Source organism: Miniopterus schreibersii (genome assembly GCF_964146895.1).
Source record: "Miniopterus schreibersii genome assembly, chromosome: 19".
NCBI lineage: Eukaryota > Metazoa > Chordata > Mammalia > Chiroptera > Miniopteridae > Miniopterus > Miniopterus schreibersii.
In genome coordinates, this window is record NC_138119.1 from 35109168 (window position 1) to 35132344 (window position 23177).

At 41.7% G+C, this 23177-nt stretch overlaps 1 protein-coding gene across 1 annotated transcript in view; it reads left to right on the forward strand.

Moving 5' to 3' along the window:
- The window catches only part of RNF115 (ring finger protein 115), an 82430-nt gene that overhangs the window by 18597 nt on the left and 40656 nt on the right, over positions 1-23177 (forward strand). The window contains exon 2 of the mRNA XM_081122029.1: positions 13888-13946. Within this exon, the coding sequence (XP_080978155.1) occupies positions 13888-13946 (59 nt within the window). The remainder of the gene's footprint in view (positions 1-13887; positions 13947-23177) is intronic.

Sequence of the window (23177 nt, forward strand, 5' to 3'; positions counted from 1 at the left end):
GAGAGAGAGAGCAAGAAAGAAAGAGGGAGGGGAGAGGACATCAGTTTGAGAGAGAGACATTGATTGGTTGCCTCCTGCACACACCCTGACCTGACCGGGGCCAGGGACTGAGCCTGCAATCCAGGTAGGTGCCCTTGGCTGGAATTGAACTGGGATCCTTCAGTCTGTGGTCCGACATTCTAACCACTGAGCAAAACCGGCTAGGGCATTGGTTCCTGTTTTTTTTTTGTTTTGTTTTTTTACAAATGACTTAATTTATAGATGCTCCCCCAAATTGAAGTTTAAAAAATTAGGAAAAATTATAAGGTAAAGTTATCACTTAAAATCCAGTTTAGTTGCAATCTCAGTGTAGGGCATGATGAAATTGTGATTGTAACTAAGAAAATATAGACAAGTAATAGTATTATATTCTATCAGGAGAAAGAATGTGTCTGTTAGAAGAATGTGTGCGAATTGTGTGCTAGCACTGAAAGGATACAAGAGTCAGAGGCAAACAAATTGTGCTTTTCCTGGTATTGCACAGGGCAAGAGGAATTCTAGGTACTTGATTTTGAGGACCTGATTGATGCTCATACTGGTGACACAAGCTATATATATCCACTTGTCTTAGTACTCTGATTCTCTGCTTGTTTAGTGAGTGATTATAATCTGGAATAACTAGAATAGCTGTTACTGGAGAGCCACCTGAGTTGGAGGGGGCTCTCCCCCTTTGGCTCTTGTCATGCTTGCGAGAAAGAATTCAGATGAGTGACAGAAAGCAGTGTTGAAGCATAGCAAGTGAATTTATTAAGGGAGCAAAGCGAACATTTATTAAAAATATACTTGGCATTAAACACAAGTGGGCAACTCAGCTAATCTGAGCGCCCTGCCTGGTGGGGGTTCAAGGGTTTTATACTCCCTCCATAGGTTTCAAGCTTCCACTGCTGGATATCTTGGGCAGCAGACTAGATTTCATTTTACATTGTTTTGATTTTTCCCAGAATTTATGAGAACATCTGGTGATTTTTATCTTGGCAAGTCCCCCAAATTGCCAACTTCTTTGTTCAGTGAGTGAGATGAATTCCCCTTCCTCCCTCTTCCCCTCCTCTTACCCTAGCAGCTGTCTATCCTGCCTAACATAGCTATCTTTATTAAATGCCTACTAGCTAATGTGCCAGTAACTGAGTTAGGTATTTTACAAACATCTTAACCTTTACAATAATACAGCAAGCTGTCACTTTACAGGTGAGGGAACTGAGTCTCAGAAAGCCAATGTGACTTCCCCAAGACTAAATAATCTAATTGAAGTCCTGAGATTGGAATTCAGATCTCTGACCCCAAAACTTTTTTCTTATGCCAGTATACTTTTCAGGTAGATTTGCTTATTGAAAAATACTGTGAAAGTAAATGGACCACTTGGTAACTCTTTTTTATTGCAATGAAGTAAATTGACATTCTAGGTTTTTTAATATGTGGCCTCTGAATTTGGTTTTATGTAAATCTTCATTTAAGGCACGGGACTTTTCTTGGTCTGCTTAAGTAGATTTCTGAGCTTGTAAGATTGAAGGTTTCAGACTCTGGATTATGTTCAGGAAGGGGGAGCTTAATGGCTGCTGAATTTCCCAATGCCTATTTGGCCTTGCCATAAATTTTTTTAATTCAATTTACAGCAAACTGTAGTTTTTGTTCCTTTCTCTAATAGCATAGTTATTTTCAATTAATGTAGTGTAATGAAAAGAATGTGTTTCCCAGATATTTTTAAATTGATAGTTAATATATACTTTTTAAAACTATGATAAGGCATTCTCTAAAGTGTATTCTTTCTTATCAGCCCCAAGTTTGATACTATTTATTTAAAAGAGATTTATGGTACTGAAGGGGAGCAAGTTTGCCACCTCAAGATATGCTACTTTGGAATGTTGATTATTTTAGACTGGTTAATTTTGAGAAACTACAGACTTGGTTCTCAAGAAGCTGTGGAAACCAAGTAGAAGTTAGCCTTTGTAAAAGGATATTTACATTTGTAAGGGAAATCACCATTCGTAAAGGTGTTTTCCTCACAGTACCGGGCCTGCCTTCACTATCTGTGGAGAAGGCTTGGGCTTAAATTTGCATAACAATCTAAATGTTTGCGGTGTTTTTCCTGGTGACTTCCCATAACTGACTATCTATCCCAAAAATCATCTTTTGTCTTAAGCTGAGAGTAGAATTTAAGGTGATGGCTTCCGTGATTTGGGGGAGTTACTCAGTGTTCCCATGAATACTGGAGGTATGCATGCTATTAAACTTAAATTTGGTTTTCTTCTGTTAATCTTTCTTTTGTTAATTAAACAAAATATTTTAATATATTATTGATTTCAGAGCGAGGAAGGGAGAGGGAGAAAGAGATAGAAACATCAATGATGAGAGAGTCATTGAATGGCTGCCTCCTGCACGGCCCCCACTGGAGATCTAGCCCCAACCCGGGCATGTGTGCTCAACTGCTTAGCCATGCTGGCTGGGCTCTTTTGTTATTTTGATTATTAGGCCAGCCAGGAGAACTTGAAGAGTAAAAGATATTTTTCCTCCCCCTCCTACAGTACTGTAGTGTCAATGTAAGAAACACTCAAACCTGTGAAGAATTTTTGTGAGTTTATTTGTGCCAAACTGTCGACAATTGCCATGAAGCGAAATCTCGACAGATTGAAATAATGCTCTGGAGAATGGCAGTTGTGCACCTTGTTTTATATATTACAGTCAATAGAGAAGGGACCAGTGGGTTACATGAAATCCATCAGTGATAGATTACTGAGGTGGGAGAAAGCAAAATGGGGAAACCTCTGGGATTAGATAAAAAGTAACGTGATAATAATCAGGAGGGAGACAGCAAAATGGGGGAGTAGGTAACAGTGGTACCCGCCGCCTCCTGCAACCACATCAAAATTATAACTAAAAAATACAGAACAGCCATCATTCAGAACCTTCTGAAATCTAGCTGAACAGAAGTCCTACAATGAGGAAACTGAAGAAGCATTGAGACCAGTAAGGGGTGGAGATGCGGGTGGATCGTGGCTGAATCTCAGAGATGTGGCCCTGTCCTACACCTGGTGCTGCTGTTTAAAACCGGGAGGGATACCCCGGTGGTGGAGGTTTCCTGGAGGAGTGAGGGGCCCAGGCCCACATCAAGCACCCCCCAGCCCAGGGTTCCAGTGCTGGAAAGAGAATTCCCCACAACTTGGAGCTGTAAAAACCAGTGGGGACAGTCGCTGAGGGACCTAGAGGGTGCATGAGTCCCAGGCTTTTCTCTTAAAGGGCCCACACAAGGACTCACTCAGACACGCTCCCTCTGAGCTCCAGCACTGGGCAGCAGCTTGAAAGGAACCTGGGACATTCAGGGAGGAACTAACTTGCCTGAACTCAGGTGAGAGGTGGAGGGGCAGCTTTCTACCAGACAGAAGAGCTTGCAGAGGCCATTGCTCGTTTGGCGAGTGCCACCCCCCCCAGCTGGCCGGCGGTGCCATATTTGAATCTCCAGCACCTGGCTCACACCTTTGGCCCCTCCCTACTTGCAAGCTCATCAAAGCCATTTCCAGTGGCTTTTCTATGCAAGTGGCCTCTCTAGCCTCATGCATAGGATTTTCCTAAAATCTCTCAAAGAGGCAGCAGCTGGCTTCAGTGTGCACCGTACATTTTGATAAGGGGCCCCAGGCCTTGCACTAGTGGCATCCTGCATTGGTTCATAGCTTGGCCTCTCCTGGACACCTCTAAGCCCAGCACAGTGGCAGCCCTCTACGGTTTGCTGTGTAGCTCATGCTGGGTGGCCCTGGGCAAGGCACTCGCACAGGCTGACTTTGCACCTCTCGAGAGGCCCCAGAGACATTGCACCTGGTGGTCAGCCTCAACCACGCTGGATTACAACCCTACCACATCCACAAGTGACACACTCAAGGGGCGCACTTGGTGAACACCAAAGCTTCACTGAAGTAAACCCTGCTCCATAGGGGTATCTCCAGCACACCAGCTCTTTAGCTGTAGTTGCAGCTGGTCCTCACAGCTGATTGGTCTGGGGGTCAGTTCCTTCCATTGATGCCAACAGCAACCAAGGCTCAACTACAACAGGACAATGCACACAGCCCACATAGGGGAGCACCTGGAAGGCCCAGCTCAGGTGACCTGGGAGGCTGAGTCACTGGACCCTACAGGACACTTACTACACAAAGCCACTCTACCAATTCCAGGAGACATAGCAGCTCTACCTAATACATGGAAACAAACACCAGGAAGCAGCCAAAATGTGGAGGCAAAGAAACATATCACAAAGGGAAGAACAGAAGAAATCTCCAGAAAAGGAACTAAATGAAATAGAACCAAGCAAGCTACTAGATACAGAGTTCAAAATAATGGTTATAAGGATGTTCAAGGATCTTAGTAAGACTGTTAAGGAAACTAGTGAGATCATCAATGACATGATAAAGTACCAATCAGAAATGAAGGCTACACGAACTGAAATGATGAATAATTTACAGGGAATCAACAGTAGGGGACGCTGACAATCAAGTCAGCAATTTGGAATATGAGGAAGCAAAAAACACCCAACCAGAAGAGCAAAAAGAATCCAGGAATATGAAGATAGTGTAAGGAGTCTCTGGGACAATTTCAAGTGGCCCAACATTCATATTATGGGGATGCCAGAAGGGGAAGAAAGAGAGCAAGAAATTGAATATCTATTTGAAGAAGTGATGATAGAAAACTTCCTCTACCTGGTGAAAGAAATAGACTTACAAGTCCAGGAAGCACAGAGCGTCCCAAACAAGAGGTACCTAGCCCGGCCGGGTGTGGCTCAGCGGTTAAGTGTCGACCTAGGATCCAGGCGATCAGGGTTCAATTCCCGGTCAGGGCACATGCCCGGGTTGTGGGCTCGATCCCCAGTCGGGTGTGTGAAGGAGGCAGCCGATTGATGACTCTCTCATCATTGATGTTTCTAGCTCTCTCTCTCCCTCTCCTTTCCTCTCTCTGAAATCAATAAAGATATATTAAAAAAAAAAAATACCTAAAGAGGCCCTCACAAAGACACATCATAATTAAATGACAAAGGTTAAAGACAAAGAGAGAATCTTAAAAGCAGCAAGAGAAAAGCAGTTAGTTACCTACAACGGAGCACCCATATGACTGTCAGCTGATTTCTCAACAGAAACTTTGCAGGCCAGAAGGGAGTGGCAAGAAAGATTCGACGTGATGAAAGGCAAAGACCTACAACCAAGATTACTCTACCCAGCAAAGCTATCATTTAGAACTGAAGGTCAAATAAAGAACTTCACAGATAAGAAACAGCTAAAGGAGTTCATCACCACCAAACCAGTATTACATGAATTTGTTCAAAGGTCTTTAAGAAGAAGCTAATGAACAGAAGAATCTGACAAACTAAATAGATCTGGAGACACTGACACATGCAACAGACTGATGTATCTCAGAGGGAAGAGGGAAGGGGTGTGGAGGGTGGGGAGAGATTAACCAAAGATGTTACATGCATATATGCATAACCCATAGACACAGACAATAATGGGATGAAGGCCTGGAGAGGTGATGGGAGCGAGGTAGAGGGTATCAATGGGGGGTGGGGGGAATGGGACACCTGTAATGCTTTCAACAATAAAGATAAATTAAAAAAAATAGTTATAATCATTAATTAGCCATACTTTATAACACTGGTGAGGTAATGTAGTGTTTATAGGAAATTAAGTTTCAAATAATTCAGATTTCTGCCCTAAAGGAATTACCCGCTTACAAGTGAATATATTCTAAATTAGAGGTTAGTAATCTGTGGAATTTTTGTATTTATTGAATTGATATATGCCAGCATAGGTAATAAGTCAACAAGTATATTTTTTATAGCTATGTTTCTTGTTCTATGTTATTTAATATTATCACATCTGGATACTCTTTGTTCTGAAAAACTTGCTTATAAATTTGCTTAGACTTCTTTTTGTTTTTCTTGAAGATTAAAAATAGATTAAAAATCCTGATGAAAATTTCTGTAAATCATCTATCCATCCTCTAGACCCATTTTTGTTATAGAATTTATAAATGTTCTTATTTTTTTAAAGGTTCCTTAGTTAATCTCCAACAACTTTCCTTTTTTCTACATCTTTAAGAAACTCTATTCCATTTTTAATAAAGTCCATGTCTTCCAAAAAATTGTATTGTTTATGAACTTTGAAATACATGTCACATTTATTTGCAAAAAAAAAAAAGTATAGTGATAAGACACATATTTCTTTTACATAGATGGATACAGGATAGTTAACAGTCAACAATTAATAACAATGAGGGGATTTGAGGTCTCCTCAGAGCTCTGCCTGTGCTTTGAGGGATCTGGAAAAAGGAAAATTACCTTGACATTCCAAAGATATTGTCGTAGATGCAAAAAGACTAAATAGACAGCTCAGTTAGGGTAAAGGTTGACCTTTGTCAGGGAAGATTTTAGCCTAGGACATGGCTACCCACCATAAACTGCTTTTAGTTAAAAAGTTTTCATTTCAGACCATCCTTTGTACTTACTTTTAGGACTCTTGAGTTTGCAATGCTGCCACACAGGCCTTCCCTGAGCTTGTCTAGTTAGCATGTGACCCCTTTTCGTCCACAGTAGTGACCATTTACTAATTGGGCTTCTCGTGCTCAGTATGCTGGGAAAAACCTCAGTCTGAACTCTCAGCTTTCTGCACTATGCCCCACTTATTTACACAGTCTGATTCAGCAACTGTAGGGAAATCCTGGTTTTGTCTTTTGACCCAGGGACTAAGACCTGGCATGTTCAAACAACTGTATAATTTGGACATTTTGTTTAAATAAGACCTAATTGAGAACCTGGGTCGGAGCTTTTGCTGAAAAAGGTGGCCTCCCTTTGTCTCAGTGGAACACAATTTAGGTTTTCTGAATCTGTGCCTTCTGGGCTGCAACTCCTTTTTGCTCAAATATATGCTTTTTATTCATTATTACATCTAAATTTTTATTAAGTTTATCTTTATTGTTGAAAATATTACAAATGTCCCCCTCCCCCCCTTGATCCCGTCCACCATGTACCCCTCCCCCTAGGCCTTCACCAAATTATTGACTATGTCCATGGGTTATGCATATAGGTTCTTATGTTAATCTCTCCCCACCCACCCATCCACCCCTGCCTTCCCTTTGAGATTCGACAGTCTGTTCTGTGCTTCTGTCTCTGGATCTATTTTGTTCATCAGCTTATTTTGCTCATTAGATTTCACATATGAGTAAGATTACGTGACACTTGTCTTTCTCTAACTGGCTTATTTCACTTAGCATAATCCTCTCCAGGTCCCACCATATTGTCTCACCGGGTAAGGGATCGTTCCTTTTTACAGCTGTATAGTATTCCATGGTGTAAATATCTGAGAAGATACTGGGTATGATTTCATTCTTCTTGGACTTGTAGAGAGTTGTTTTGTGTCCTAACATATTGTCTGTCATTGAGAATGTCCCATGTGCACTTGAGGAGAACGCATATTGTGCAACTTTGGGGTGAAATGTTTTGTAAATGTCAATTAAATTGATTTGACTTAGTGTGTCATTTAGAATCACTGTTTCCTTGTTGATTTTTTTGTCTGAAAGATCTATCCAGTAAAGTCAGTGGGGTATTAAAATCCCCTACTATGACTGTTTTGCTGTCGATCTCTGCTAAAGTTCTCCAGAAGTTTATTTTTCTCTTTTTCCAGCTGGTGTGAGTCTTTTATTCTGAGGTGGGACTCTTATAGACAGCATATATTTGGGTCTTGCTTTCTTATCCATTCAGTTACCCTATGTCTTTTAATTGGAGCATTTAATCCATTTATATTTGAGGTTATTATTGATCGATACTTATCAATTGCTATTTTATTTCTTTATGCCTATGTTTCTCATTCTATTTCAACTTCTTATTACAGCAGTCCCTTTAACATTTCTTGCAATGCCAGTTTGGTGGTGATAAATTCCATTAGCCCTTTTTTGCCTGGAAAGCTCTTTATTTCACCATTTATTTTTAATGATAGCCTTGCTGGATATAGTAGTCTTGGTGTCAGATCCTTCCTTTGCATTACTTTGAATACTTCATGTCATTCCCTTCTGGCATGTAGAGTTTCTGATGAGAAATCAGCTGACAGCCTTATGGGAGCTTCTTTGTAGTTAACAGATTGCTTTTCTCTTGCTGCCTTTAAGATTCTCTCTGTCTTGAATTTTTGGCATTTAATTATGATGTGTCTGGGTGTGGGCCTCTTTGGGTTCTTCTTGCTTTGGGACTGTCTGTGCCCCCTGAACTTGTGTGACTTTTTTCTTCACCAGGTAGGGAAGTTTTTTGCCATTATTTCTTCAAGTAGTTTCTCTAACTCTTGCTTACTTTCTAGATCTTCTGGTAGTCCTATGATGTGAATATTGTTACATTTCATGTTGTCCAACAGCTCTCTTAAAACTGTCCTATGTTTTAGTTGTTTTTCCTTTAAAAAAAAAAAAAATCTTTGTTGATTTCAGAGAGAGGAAAGGAGAGGGAGAGAGAGAGATAGAAACATCAATGATGAGAGAGTCATTGATCCAAGCCCACAACTGGGCATGTGCCCTGACTGGGAATCGAACCCTGATGGCCTGGATCCTAGGTCGACGCTCAACCACTGAGCCGCACATACCTGGCCAGGCTGCTTTTCCTTTTTGGTTCTCTGATTGGGTGATTTCTCAACCCTGTCTTCTATTTTGCTGATCCAATCCTCAGCTTTCCCTAATCTGCTATTTATTCCTTCCAGTGTTTTTTTTTTTTTAATTTTTACTATGTCATTCTTAATTTCCTTCATAGTTTCCATTTGTTTTCTTATGCTGTTGAACATCCTTATGATCAGTATTATGAATTCTATATCTGATAGATTGCTTATCTCCATTTCATTTAGCTCTTCTGGAGAATTCTTTTGTTCTTTCATTTGGGGCTTGCTTTTTTTGTCTCCCCATTTTTCTCCCTGTTTGGATTTGTTTCTGTGTATTAGGTAGATCTGCTAGGACTCCTAGTTGTTTGGATGGCCTCTGATGCAGGCCAGTGTCGGACACTGTTTATGATTGGCCTTGAGTACCCTCTGTGAAGTTTTATGTACTCCACAGCTTCTGGTTTCCTCTGATGGGGCTGGGTGTGTTTGGGCAGTACCAAGATGTTTACCAAGGTCTGCTTTTCCAAACCTGGGGTCCAGAAGCAAATGAGGCAAAGGCTCAAAGCACCCAGAGGCTGTTAGTCAGTCTTTTAATGAGCCTCAGGCTGTAGAAACTCCACTGCGTGGGGAGAGAGGGTTTTCAGCAGGGTGCGGCAATTGTCGTCGTCCCCCCCCCCCCTCAGGCAAAAGCTTCTTGGAAGGTAAATATCTGCCTGAGAAAGATGTCCTCTGTCATATGGGGGGATAACTTAGCACTGGGGTCCCAATGGGTGCCCTCTGAGCTCTATTCCCCAGCCATCCACCCTGGATTCTCCTCACACACCTCTAGTCCACTCTGCCTTCCCTCTACTGGAACCCAAGGTTGGTGGCTACACACAAAACCTTGTGTGTTGGCCCTTTAAGAGGGTGCCTGTATTTCCATCTGTTGTCTTTTCCTGGCAGACAGAAACCCTGCTGTTTTTCACAGCCAGATCTTATGTGTGTACCTTTCTCAGTTCTGGAGCTCTGGGCTGGGGAGCCCAGCTTGGGATTTAGACCCCTGAGTTCTCAGTGGGAACCCCCCACAGCTGAGATAGTCCCCTGAACCTTCAGCTGCTTCCTGTGGGAGCCCTGCCAGCCCTCTTGTACCTCCCCACTTCCTACCAGTCTCTATGGGCTCTCCACTTTTCCTCCTTGGTTATGAGGGTGCTCTCCAGCTAGTCTTCAGTTGCAGTTGATTATTCAGGAAGGTTTTTCTATATTTTAGTTGTAATTCCAGTTTGGTCCTGGGAGAACATCAGTGTAGCTTCCACTCAGTCTGCTACCATCTTGGAAATCCTCTACACTCTGAATTTTGATTTACAATTTTATTTTTACATTAATGTATTTTTAAATTTTTTATTCCCATCCTCCCCCTTCCCATTGGTAACATCACGTTGTTCTTTGCATGGGTCTATTTTTTTTTATTCATTTATTTTGGTGTGTTTCAGATTCCGCATATGAGTGAGTTCATATAGTACTTGTTTTTGTCTGACTTATTTCACTTAGCATAATACACTCTAGGTCCATTTATGTTGTCGCAAATGGCAAGATTTATTTTTTTAATTTATTTTTTAACAAAGTGTCTTTTTTTACTTTTATGTTTTTTATTGATTTTTAGAGAAAAGAAGGGAGAGAGAGAGAGATAGAAACATCAATGACGAGAGTCATATATTGGCTGCCCTCTGTACACCCCACTGTGGGGATCGAGCCCAAAACTCTGGCATGTGCCTTGACTGGGAATCAAACTGTGACCTTCTGGTTCATAGGTTGACGCTTAACCACTGAGCCACTCTTGGCTGGGCAAGATTTCATTTTTAATTGCTAAGTAACATTCCAATAGTGTGTGTATGTGTGTGTGTATTGTGGGGGCTAAAAAATATATTAATACTTTTGCTTCTACCTTCTATGTTCTTCTAGCCTGGGCTGATAGTCAAAGTAATACAGATAAGTTAACAGGAGAAAAATAAAGTTTTAATACATGTGCATGTGGAATTCACACAGGCATATAAATTCCAAAGATAAGTGAGGCAACATTGGGTATATAAGACATTTTGGACATACGAGAAGGGGGGGTGGGTCTTAGATTTCAGAAGTGAGAGTGGGCCATTTATAAGTAGTTGAGGTAGAGTGGAATATACAGGGAGAAAAATTCTTGGTAGGGTATTTGGAAACAATAGGACATGCGATATCTAGCCAACAGGCCCCTGTCTGAATCCCTCTGTTTACCATATTTAATTCAAATTAGACTAAGGTGAAATCCTAAGATTTCCTTCCTGAATCAGGTTTATCTATCTAAATCTTTTGGGCATGAAAAGATTCCTTTTGAGTCTTGTTTCTTAATAAACAACTTAAAATTAATATCCCAAAAAGCATCTTCAGAGTGGCAAAACTTTGGTGCACACCTCCCGCTTCCCCATATCTTTATCCATTCACCTATTGATATATTACAGGCACTGCACAGACAACAGGAAAGGTGTTACTGGATAGCCCCCTGAATCGGAGGGAGAGGGCTGTTCCCTTCTTGGTTCCTGTCACTCTTGTAAGGAATGAATTCAAACGAGTGACAGCAGCATTGTAATAAAGCCAATTTATTAAAAAAGTAATGCAAATTTATTAAAGAAGGAAGGCAAGCAAATTATCAAATTACATCCGGCCTATAGGGTGTGGGTGGGCTCTCTCAGCTAGCCTGAGGAGTAAGTCTGGTGGGGATTCAAGGGGTTATATACCCTTCTGTCTATAGACTTTAAGTTCCTCTGATGAATATCTTGGTACAGACCTTAATATCTTAAGGTCTCCCTCTTTACTTTGCAATGGCTTTCCTAGAATTTATATGAAGCACCTGGCAATTTTATCTTTCCAAGTCCTGGGACTGCTGGCTTCCCTGTTTAAACGGTGAGATGAAAACTCCCACTTCTCTTCCTTCCTCAAGATGGCTGACTTCTTTGTTTAGTGAGATAGGCTCTTCTTTCCTTCCTTCTCCCTTCCGCCTCCTTCTTTAGCAGTTCCAGGGTGATTTAAGCTATGTATATCTGGTTGGGGAGTATGTATACTATGTATTTAAGTTACATATACTCCTTCCTTTCTCCCTCCTTTCCTGCATTCTTTGGTTAGTGAAGAGAGCCATTTATTCTCAATATAAGGTTTTGCAGCTAGCTAGCTGCATGTTTGTCCTTGTTTAATTTTCTCATCTCAGCTTCCCTATTCCTCCTGCCCTGGAATTTTCCTAGCTTCTCACTCTTCTGTAACAGATGGACACCTAGATTGCTTTCATATCTTGGCTATTACTAGGAGTGGTACAGTGAACCAATAGGGGTGCATTTTTATTTTCAAATTAGTGTGTTTTTTTTTTTCAAATACCCAGAGGTGGAATTGCTGGATCATATGGCAGCTCTATTTTTAAGTTTTTGAGGAACCTCCATACTGTTTTCCATAGTGCCTGCGCTAATTTACAATTCCACTGGCAGTGTATATAGTGTACAAGGGTTTCCTTTCTCCAAAATCTTGCCAGCATTTGATATTTGTTGATTTATTGCTAATAGCCATTCTGACAGGTGTGAGATGATATTCGTTCTGGTTTTGATTTGCATTTTCCTGATGATTAGCAGTGATGTTGAGCATCTTTTTATGTCTGTTAGCCATCTGTATGTCCTCTTGGGAGAATTGTCTGTTCATGTCCTCTGCCAATTTTTAAATTGATTTGGTTGAGGTTTTTTTAGTGTTAAGTTGTAGGAGATCTTTGTATAGTTTAGATATTAACCCATTATTGGATATATCTTTTGCGACTCTTCTCCCATTCATTAGGTTGTCTTTTCCTCTTGTTCATGTCCTTCACTGTGCAAAAAGTTTGTAGTGTGATGTGGTCCCATTTATTTGCTTATTTTCTTTTGTTTCTCTTGCTTGAGAAGATATATCCAAAGAGATACTGCTAACAGGAGTGTTAACGAATTTACTGCCTGTGTTTTCTTCTAGGAGTTTTATAGTTTGAGGTCTAACTTTTTTTTAAACTATTTTTTTAAGTTAATTTTTTAGAGAGGAAGGGAGAGAGAGAAACATCATTGTGAGAGCAAAATATGCATCGGCTGCCTCCTGCCCGCCCCCTATTGAGGATCGAGCCTGCAACCTAGGCATTTGCCCTGACTGGGAATCCAACTGGCAACCTTTTGGTACATGGGATGACACCCAACCCAGGGCTCAGGTCTAACATTTAAGTCTTTAATCTATTATTGAGTGATTGATTAATTTTTTTAATCCTCACCCGAGGATATTTTTTCCATTGTTTTTCAGAGAGAATGGAAGGAGGGGGATTGAGGCTACAATCGAGGCATATGTCCTTGACTGGAATTGAACCCACAACCCTTCAGTCCATGGGCTAATGCTCTAACCACTGAGCCAAACCGGCTAGGGTTTTAATCTATTTTGAGTTTATTTTTGTATATTACATAAGAAAGTGATCCAATTTTATTTTCTTGCTTGTGTCTGTACAGTTTTGTCAACACCACTTATTGAAGAGACTGTCTTTACCTCATTGTATATTTTTGTCTCCCTTGTTGATTAATTGGCCATGTAAGCGAGGATTTGTTTCTGGGCTCTCTGTTGTATTTAATCATCTATATATCTGTTTTTATGGCAGTACCATACTATTTTGATTATTGTAGCTTTGTAGTATAGTTGGCTATCAGGGAGTGTAATCCTCCTACTTTGTTGTTTCTCAAGGTTTCTTTGACTAATTGGGGTCTGAATATTAAGTGTTATTTGGAATCAGTGGTAATAAAAAAATTGACTAGAAATATTGTAAAACTTCACTGTAAATTCCTCGTCTACACATTGACTTATGCTGTGATTCAGTTTATGTCTTCTGTATATACATAGTAAAAAACAGCAGTTTCTGTACCCATCAATATTATAATCTTTTACCTTTGATACCACTAATGGAGCTTTTTCATTAGATTTGAAGAGAAAATTAGATAATGAATTCATTCTAGTTAAAAAAAATTAAACCCAAATTCAGAAAAAGGAAATATCTCTGACATCCTCCCTTTCAGCTGTCCTTGAGAACCACTTATGAAGCTATTCTGCAAACATCTTATGGAATTTGTCATTTTCCAGAGTATAATAGAAAAAACCTATCGTGGGAGTGAGCAAGCATGTACACATTCCACAGCATCAGCGTGTACTGCATGTTATACTTAGCTTTTTAATGAAAAACTTAATTTATTTTTTTCTTTTATAGGAATATATTTGTCCCAGATGTGAATCGGGCTTTATTGAAGAAGTGACAGATGATTCCAGGTATTGTACAAGCTCATGAATAAATCAGGCATTCTGCTATCAAAATTATTTTGTCTCAGTATTGACTGAATGAATAGAAAGGAATTTGTTTTGTAACTTATACTCTAGTGAAAGGAAGGTGGATGGGTTTGGATGCAGAACGGTGGCAGAGGGGAAGGAGAAGAAAAATGGGAAAATTTGGAAGCTGATGTGAAAGTGAGTGTGAGGAGATGTTTTGTTTCTGATTGTGTGTGGTGGCATTCCTTGGAAACCTATATCCATAACAGTAAATCTGGTAAATTTTCATTTATTTTCTGAGACTTTAGAGTGCTCTTAGATTATTGATTACTTTTTAGTGACCAGTCTGTTGTTTGAAGATAAACTGCTGTTAAACCTCCTTGATGGGCTTGGGAGCGACATCTGACAAAGATATCTAATAAACAGGCTGTTTTCTAGCCAGGAAACAGTTGTTATTTTGCCTTGAGAAAGTCTTGGGTCCTTACTCTTATTGGAATTATTGCTGCCAACTGTATGCCATCTTTCTACTGTAATATTAATATTTGGGTTTGTAATGCTTGAAATTGGCTCTCATTGGTCTTAGTAGAGGTATAAAACCTATAAAAATGGGAAATATTTCTGAAAGTGATATGAATAGAATGAATAAAACTATAAAAACTTAAGAAAAAGTAGAATAGCATTGATAGGATGGGTTTTTTGGCTAAACATAGTGGCACATTTGTTTTTTTGTGGCTGTGTGGTTAAACCTTAGTTGGATGATTGAAGTACTGACTAGATAAAAATCTGTAATCTGAAGCTTTTAATATTTATTTGGGGGATTTTAACGGCAGTAAATAATTCCTTTACTGTTGCTGTTGGCAGAATCTAAGCTTGACGGTGCCTTCCACAACCAGGAAAACTACACATTTTACAGTATGTACTACTAGTTTAAGTTTATCAGCGATTGATGATTTTATTTATGAATGAGTTGGAGCTTCTGGGGCAGTATATGGCATGGCATCTAGTTTGTTATAAGCACTTAATGTTAATCTAATAATCTTGGTTTTAAATAACACAATACCAACTCTAAGCCTATAAGATTAGTATGATAGCAAAGTTAGCAATTATGTGTGGATGGCATGTGCTAACTTGGGTAGCTTTTTATTTGTGCTATTATAATTGCATCAAATACTTATTTTAGGCATTTAGGCTCTGCATGTGTTAAATAAAAAGAGTGTGTTGGTTTTTGGGTGGCAATTAATGGGTGTACTTTTCTAAGTTTTTAAATAGTAATCCTGGTTTCTTTAGGCCTATATACAAAGCACAGTTATTGAACATAGTGAGTAACTGCAGGGTGAATCTTTTCCAGTAGGGGACTATGAATTCTGTGGATCCTATTTTTGATTGACTTAATGATTCTTTTATTTGTACCTTTGTAGATTAAAGATTGTTCTGTACAGGTGCTATTGGTAGCAAATACTACAAATGCAAAGATTATGTCTTTTGAAATACTGGTGTTTTAAATGGTTGAAGAATTTTTTTCTTACAACCATTCTCTTAGAGGCAGCATGGTATTTCCTTCTACAAAGTTCATAAATAGTTGCAGATTTGAATAGTTAGAAATTGCGGTGGTAAGTATTAGACAGTAAAAACTAATGAGGAAATCCTTATATGTAAATATTGGATAATGGGCCCCATTTGCTACTAGACATTCATCTTGTAAACATATGAAATATTCAAACCTGTAGAGAATTTTTGTGAGTTTATTTGAGCCAAACTGTCAACAATTGCCAGGAAGCAAAATCTCAAGGATTGAGAAAATTTTTCTGCTCCAGAGAATGGTAGTTTTTCATCTTATTTTATACATTATAATGAAAATAGAAGATATAAGTGGGTACATGAAATCCATTGGTGATAGATTAGGGAGGTGGGAGAAAGCAAAACAGGGAAACCTCTGGGACTGGATAAAAAGTAAAATGATAGACCCATACTTCTTTTACATAGGTGGGTGCAGGAGAGTTAACTGTCAACAATGAGAGGAATGGTGCATTGGTTGTGCCCTGAGGGGCCTGGAGAAAGGGAAGTTACTCTGATATTCCAAAGGGATGCAAAAAGACAACAGACAGGCTTAATTAAGGTAAAGACTGACTTTTGTCAGAGAAGATTCTAGCCTAGGATATAAATTGCTTTTAGTAAAAAGTTTTAATTTCACACCATCTTATGTGGTTTTGTTGTGGAACCGGAGACGCTCACCTTAGGGAAAGACCAAGTGGCACTCGGAGGCTCCGGGTCCAGGAGGTTTATTTTACACTGGCGGGCCCAGAGGGGTCCAACTCCAAAGTCTGAGCCCCGAGCACATTTGGGAAGGAGTTATATACCGTGCATGCTTCCACCTACATGGCAGCTATACCTTGCTTAGGGTGGAGAAAATCCCTTTCTGTTTTGGTGCATGCAGGAACATAGCAGGATAGCAATAGGGGAAGCCCCAGGGTGGGGGGGGGGGCACACAACAACTTTTGGCTATTTTATTTTACTTTACTTTACTTTACTTTACTTTATTTTATTTTATTAAGTATATATTGATTTCAGAGAGGAAAGGAGAGGGAGAGAGAGAGATAGAAACATCAATGATGAGGGAGTCATTGATCGGCTGCCTCCTGCACGCCCCCGACTGGGGATCGAGCCCACAACCCAGGCATGTGCCCTGACCTGGAATCGAACCCCAATCATCTGGATCCTAGGTTGATGCTCAATCGCTGAGCCACGCCCGGCCGGGCATGTTGGCCATTTTAGACCGAGTTTTCCCTTATTATTTCCCCCTTTGGTGCCCCTGAGGCGGCGAGCCTCGAGGGCATCATTAAAGTCATCTAGCATGGGATACCCTTGTAAAGCTAGGACCTTGGCTGTGGTTAGGCAGGAGACTGAATTTTCAATGAACCTCATTAGTAGGGTGAGGAGGCAAGCACCCATTTTGACAAGGAGGGCAATGGTGATGAGTGGCCCCGAGAGGGGGAGTAACCAGGAGGATCATTGTCCTTGTCCCCACCATCCTCCGGCAGTTTCTTGCTTCCTCCGTTGTTTGAGTCTTTCCCTGAGTTCCTTTACTTTGGTAACTACTATTCCTGACTGACTTGCGAAGTAGCAGCATTCCTCTCCTAAGAAAATGCATGATGCCAGGGTATAGTAAATAGTACACAATACAGCTCTAGCAAGTAAAGTCCAGTCAGGAGGGGCTGTTGCAGCAAGTCCAAGTCCAAGGATTAGGGTGATGAGTTCGGCTGCAACTAGGAACCAGAGGTCTTCTGTGCTCATCGGGTAGCTGTCTGCCTTAGCCGGATCTTGAGGGTTCACCTGGGTCCGGGCTGGCTCTCTAGTCTTCCAAGCACTCCTCGGGAATGTCATGGGCTTTCTTGACTCTGGAATGATGGTCCCACGGGGTGATACCTGTAACTTTAAGAGCAGTAGGGGTGGTTAAAACTACATTGTGGGGTCCTGTCCAGCATGGCCTGAGGGGCTCCTTTTTCCAGTCCTTGACCCATACTAGGTCTCCAGCCTGGAATGGATGGACTGGAGTCCCTAGAGGGATGGGGTCCCTTTCAACTGTGTACTGCTATAGTTCTGACAGGGTAGTTCCCAGGGCCTGAGGTGGTTCGGTCAGGCTCCGGTCCCCCACTTGATGTAGGTTTCCCGGGATGCTTCCTAAATTTGGGGGAGGCCTTCCATATACTAACTCAAAAGGGGAAAAGCCTAACTTTCTAGGGGTGCAACGGATATGTAGCAGGGCCAAAGGAAGTAGATCTACCCAGGAGAGACTGGTTTCTTGGCTGTATTTGGCTAATGTTTCTTAAGGGTACGGTTCATGTGCTCTACTTTCCCTGAGCTTTGAGGCCTATATGCCGTGTGGAGTTTCCGTGATATGCCGAGGGCCTTCAACAGGGTCTGGATGATTTCAGCTACGAAGGCCGGTCCGTTGTCACTGTGGATGCTCAGCAGTAGGCCGAACCTAGGGATGACATTCCCTAGGAGGGCCTTCTTGACTTCTCTGCTTCTTTCAGTCCTAATGGGATATGCTTCTGCCCATCCTGAGTATGTGCAAACTAAAACGAGGAGGTACTTGTACCTGTGGCTGGGCAGAACCTCTGTGAAATCTATCTCTAGGTCCTCAAAAGGAGCGTTTCCTGTTCCCTGGGCTCCAGGAGAGGGCCCAGGCATGGAATGCGTGTTGTTCCTGGCACAGGTAGTGCGCCGTTCCCCTCCTGCTTGGCACAGTACTGGCAGGTGGCTGATGTAATACTGTTTTTTCAGAAGGGCTTCCAGGGCAGTTTTTCCAAGATGAGTGAGCTGATGGTACTCAGATACCAGGTGAGGCCCGAGGGTTACCGGGACTGTGATGCGGCTATTGGGTAGTTGCCACCAGCCCTGACAGAACCTGATGGCCCCTGAGTTCACACAAGCGAGCTTGGCAGAAGGGTTTCTGGACAACCCAGTCCCCGTTCGCTCCAAGTATTGTGGCTGTCCTCCTCTCTGGGGCGGCCACAGGCATGGTGACTACCGAGTGTTCTCCTCTGATGTCTACCATATCAAGCCCAGTCCCCCTCAGTCAGAATCTATGCCGGCTAACCCAACAAGGTTGTCTTCTTGTGGCTCCCCTTGATATTTGCTAGGTTTCCGAAGTTTTCCTTTATTGGGACACTCATTTTTCCAGTGCCTAGTCTCCTTGCAGTAGGCACACTGGTCTGCTCCCAGTGGGGTCCGTCGCTTTTCCCCTTTTGGCGGGCAAGTCTTCTTTTGCCCTCTTGATCCCTCCTCTCTGAGGGCCGCTGCTAGGAGGCTGACTTTCTTCTTCTTGTCAGCTTCCCGCTTGGCAGTGGCTTTTCTGTTCATGTAGGCTTTGTTGGCTATTTCTATCAATTGAGTGATATCCATGCCAGTGAAACCCTCCTTTTTCAGGACTTTCCTCCGGATGTCAGGGGCGGCCTGTGCCACAAAGGCAGTGTTGACCATTTGCTGGCTCTCTGGTGTCTCGGGGTCAAAGGGCGTGTGGATCCTGTATGCCTCGCAGAGCTGCTCATAATAATCCCCAGGGGTTTCCCCTGGCTGCTGCGTTACTGAGGAGACTTTGGCCATGTTCATTGGCTTTTTGGCCTCCCTCGAATTCCACGGAGGACTGCCTCCTGGTAGCGCCGGCTGTGGCCCTGGCCTCCCTCAGTGGTGAAGTCCCAGTTGGGGCGCTCCTCGGGGGCTCCCCTTAAGGCCCAGCAGGATCGTTCGCCTCTGCGGGGGCGTTATCTTCTAGCCATTGACACGCCCCCCGATAATCCGACTGCTCTCCTCCGTGTTGAACAGGGTACAGAGGAGCTGCTGGCAATCTTCCCAGGTTGGCCGGTGTGTCTGGAAGAGGGATTCCATGAGTTCTGTCATGGCCTGCGGCTTCTTGGAATACGGCGGGGTGTTATGCTTCCAATTGAGGAGGTCAGTGGTGGAGAAGGGCTGGTAGTACACCATGGAGCAGCCAGGTTGAACTGTACCATTGTCATTCAGCCTCTTAGGTTCTCAAGACTCTCTGACTGGCATCTGGAGGGCTACTTGGCGTGGGCAAAGTCTCCCAGCCCATCCGGGTATGGGAGTGCCTTCTCCTCCTTGGGGTGGAGGTAACACTGACGATGGTGGAATATTAACATCTGGCACCAGAGAGGCCGTAGGTTCTCCTCTGGGATAGGGGGGTGGCCTGATGGGAGGCTCATCTTCTTGGTCTCCCACAAAAACTCGAGGGGTCTGTTTTCCTTCAGGCTGAGCAACGAAGACCTTAGCCTCTCCCTGCCTATTGGTGCAGAACTGTACCCAAGGGGGGAGAGTCTGCACTATTTCTAACCAGGAATCTATATAAGGAAACTGCTGCGTTTCCAGGGTGGCCGGGGTTTCCGGTGACAACTTGCCAGACCTGGCGGATTGTGGGGACATCCAAGGTTTCCCCCGAGGGCCAACCAACCCCGAAGGAAGCCTGTCTAGGCTTGAGCAATAAAGTGGATACACAGCAACTCAACTTTTTTTTAAAGGTATGTGGTAGTTCAATTACTTTTTTGGCATCGATTGTAGGGTACTTTTGGGCTTGTTCTACATCTGAAGTATTTTTTACAAAAGCATTTTTATTTAATTTTTTATGTTTTTATTGATCTCAGAGGAAGGGAGAGGGAGAGATAGAAACATCAATGATGAGTCACTAGATTGGTTGCCTTCTGCACACCCCCTTCTGGGGATTGAGCCCACAACTGGGAATTGAGCCTAAAACTGGGGCATGTACCCTGACTGGGAATCAGTCCTGACCTCCTGGTTTGTGGGTCAACACTCAACCACTGAGCCATACTGGCTGAGCAAAAATATTTTTAACTTCTGAAACCAATACTGGTGTGAAATCGTTTCTAATAAGAGAAAAATAAGGCCTGGGAATGATGACACAGCCGACGTCGACAGTGGCATTTGCTTTGCTTTTTTCACTTTTGGTTCCTGACTAGTCAGGGTGTATGTTTCCTTGATAAGCTCAGCACAGTGCCTGGATTGGTACTGTAATTCTGAAAATGAAAGCCATTTGTTGTAGTTTGTGGACTTTATATCATTGGGGTGAGTGTGGGTGCATTTGTGTCTCTCGAAGTAAAAGTGTTATCCAGCGGTTCTTGTGGTTCTTTTTCCATCCCCTTTTCCCCAAAGGTTTAGCCAGTTTCCTCTCCTTGCAAATTTCGTGGGGACGTTATTTCTTCCTGTCTTTGGGAATAGGCAGCTATTTTATTGTTTACACATGTGATACTAATTTAACAACTTTTATTTTCAAGTTATCCATATGGAATGTGGCATTGTGGGGTTTTCAAAAATGATGAGTGCTCTGTATAATGTCTGACACTTAATAAGCACTCTACATATACTTGTATTAATAAAATAGTCATTTTGGGGGACGTAGTATTTACACCAAGGAAACTGAAAAACAGTACAAATCAGGGCCTCCCCTTCCCTGTTCTCCAAGACAGCCAATTTTTAAGCATTTACTAGCATACCATAATTGACATTTTTTCAAGAATTTTAATTTTCTTTAAAGAAACAGACTGTTGAAAACTTTTTGAAGTCTATTAAATGTATTTCTTTTCCTTGGTGGAAATAGAGAACTCACTGAAACACATAAAATATCTTTGCCATCAAGCTGTTTTTTAAACTATTAATCTTTTCTCCCTCAATAACCTGCTCCCTTGTTAATCTAGCATTCTATTTTAACTAAATCCCAGTTCCTTTTCACTTTCCTCTTTAAGTTTTTTTTTTTTAATATATTTTTTTTATTGATTTCATAGAGCAGGAGAGATAGAAACATCAGTGATGAGAGAGAGTCATTGATTGGCTGCCTCCTGCTGGGGGTTGAGCCTGAAACCCAGGCATGTGCCCTGACCCGGTATCAACCTCAGCCTGTTGGATCATAGGTCGATGCTCAACCGCTGAGCTATGTGGGCCAGACTCCTCTTCAAGTTTAACCGCCTTCCCCAATAAACCCCCTCACACACCTTTCAAGCCTTCTGAAAGAGAGAAGCAGCATTTTTTATGGTAAAGGTGAACATTTTTCAAAGGTATTTATTTAGGTCATATGGCTGCCTTTGCTTTGCCTGGTAAGCACTAGAGCCTGTTAGCTGCTACTTCAACACTCCTAGGCTTCTGAGTGTTGGAGGAAAAGCTATGTACATTCCCTTTTGTTTACACACCAGATTAGATTTCCTTAAAATTCCAAAGGATTTTCAGAAGGTTAACTTTCAAATAGGAAACTTCATAGGCTGAGCAGGCTGAGAAAAGGAAAAAGAAAGTCATGTCACCATCAAGCAGTTCCATCAGGGGATGGAATTTTAAATTATGTCTCACACCCATTTCTTAATGCAAAGTAAATCACTTGAACAGAGTGCAGGCCAGTTTTTACTTTAAAAATGTTGTGCTAAGGCTGTCTTCTTGAACTTTAAAAGCACACTTTGAAATTACTTTACCTATCAAAAGAAACAACATTTCACCCCGAGTCTTCTTCATCTTGTGTTATTACTTTTAATTGTTAATAAACCACATTAATTTTAAACTAATTCTGTTTTGAAATTCTACACTGAATTATATAAAAATGAATTTATTTATGTACAGCTCAAGTTGAGTGGGTCTTTTTCTGTACCCTTCATTAGTTTTATTTTTAGTAATTTCTGCCATTTAAGAGAGATAGCAGCTCGGGTCCCTCGTCTCTTGAAAGAGTAGTGTTGTGGCAGTGTGAAGGATGGAAAGAAATCGGGTTTTACCAGGGCTGTGCCTAGCATTGGTACCATCTGACTGTGGGTTGTGAGCTTGACTGCAGCTTGTTTTGTTTGGAAAGTAAAGAGCTAAAATATAATTCGATAAACTCAGACCACGCTATTAACCAGTATAATTAATTGTTTTGTTTAAATCCTTCATTTTCTTAAGTTTTTCCACAACCTGGCTAAATGCTTCTATATTATCAACCTCCCTGCCTCTGTAGATGCTGATCATGTCTATTTGAGAAAAGCATTTGTTCATAAGCCGTATTTTTCCAGTCTGGCTAGTTTTCTCTCAGAATACAAACGAAATGTTCTAGAGATGGAAATAGGCCATGTTTGTTTCCATTTTGACACCATGTTCATATTTTAGGAGTGGGGAGCAGTTCTTGTCTGACTAAAAAGTTCTCAGAACATCCTTCTCTCTACCTTAGCCGAACTCTCCACCTAGAGGGAACTCCCTCCTGTGCCAAGCAAGACCAATTCTGCAGCGCCCTTCCCAACCTCCTGGATGAAACTGACATGTCTTTCCCGTGCTCCCACCCAGGAGCACCTATCACTGCCCCACCCCCACCATCATCACCATCCTTGTCCTCTGTCAAGGGCTTTCAGTGGTGCCAAGCACTGTTCTACGTATTTCACATGTGTTAAGTAATCCTCACCACTACCCTATTTTAAGTGCCATTATTATTTCCACTTTATATGTAAGGACACTGAGGCACTGAGGTTGGTGCCTGAAGTCTCTCAGCTGACAGGTGACAGAGCAGGACAGCTCCAGGGACTGTGTGCTCAGTGTTCTACCATACGTTCCTGTTTCATTGAGCTAGTTAGATACATAGTTGTTTCTCACATATGATACTAATTTAACAACTTTTATTTTCAAGTTATTCATATGGAATATGGCATTGCAGGGTTTTCAAAAGTAACGAGCGCTCTGTTTAATGTCTGACACATAATA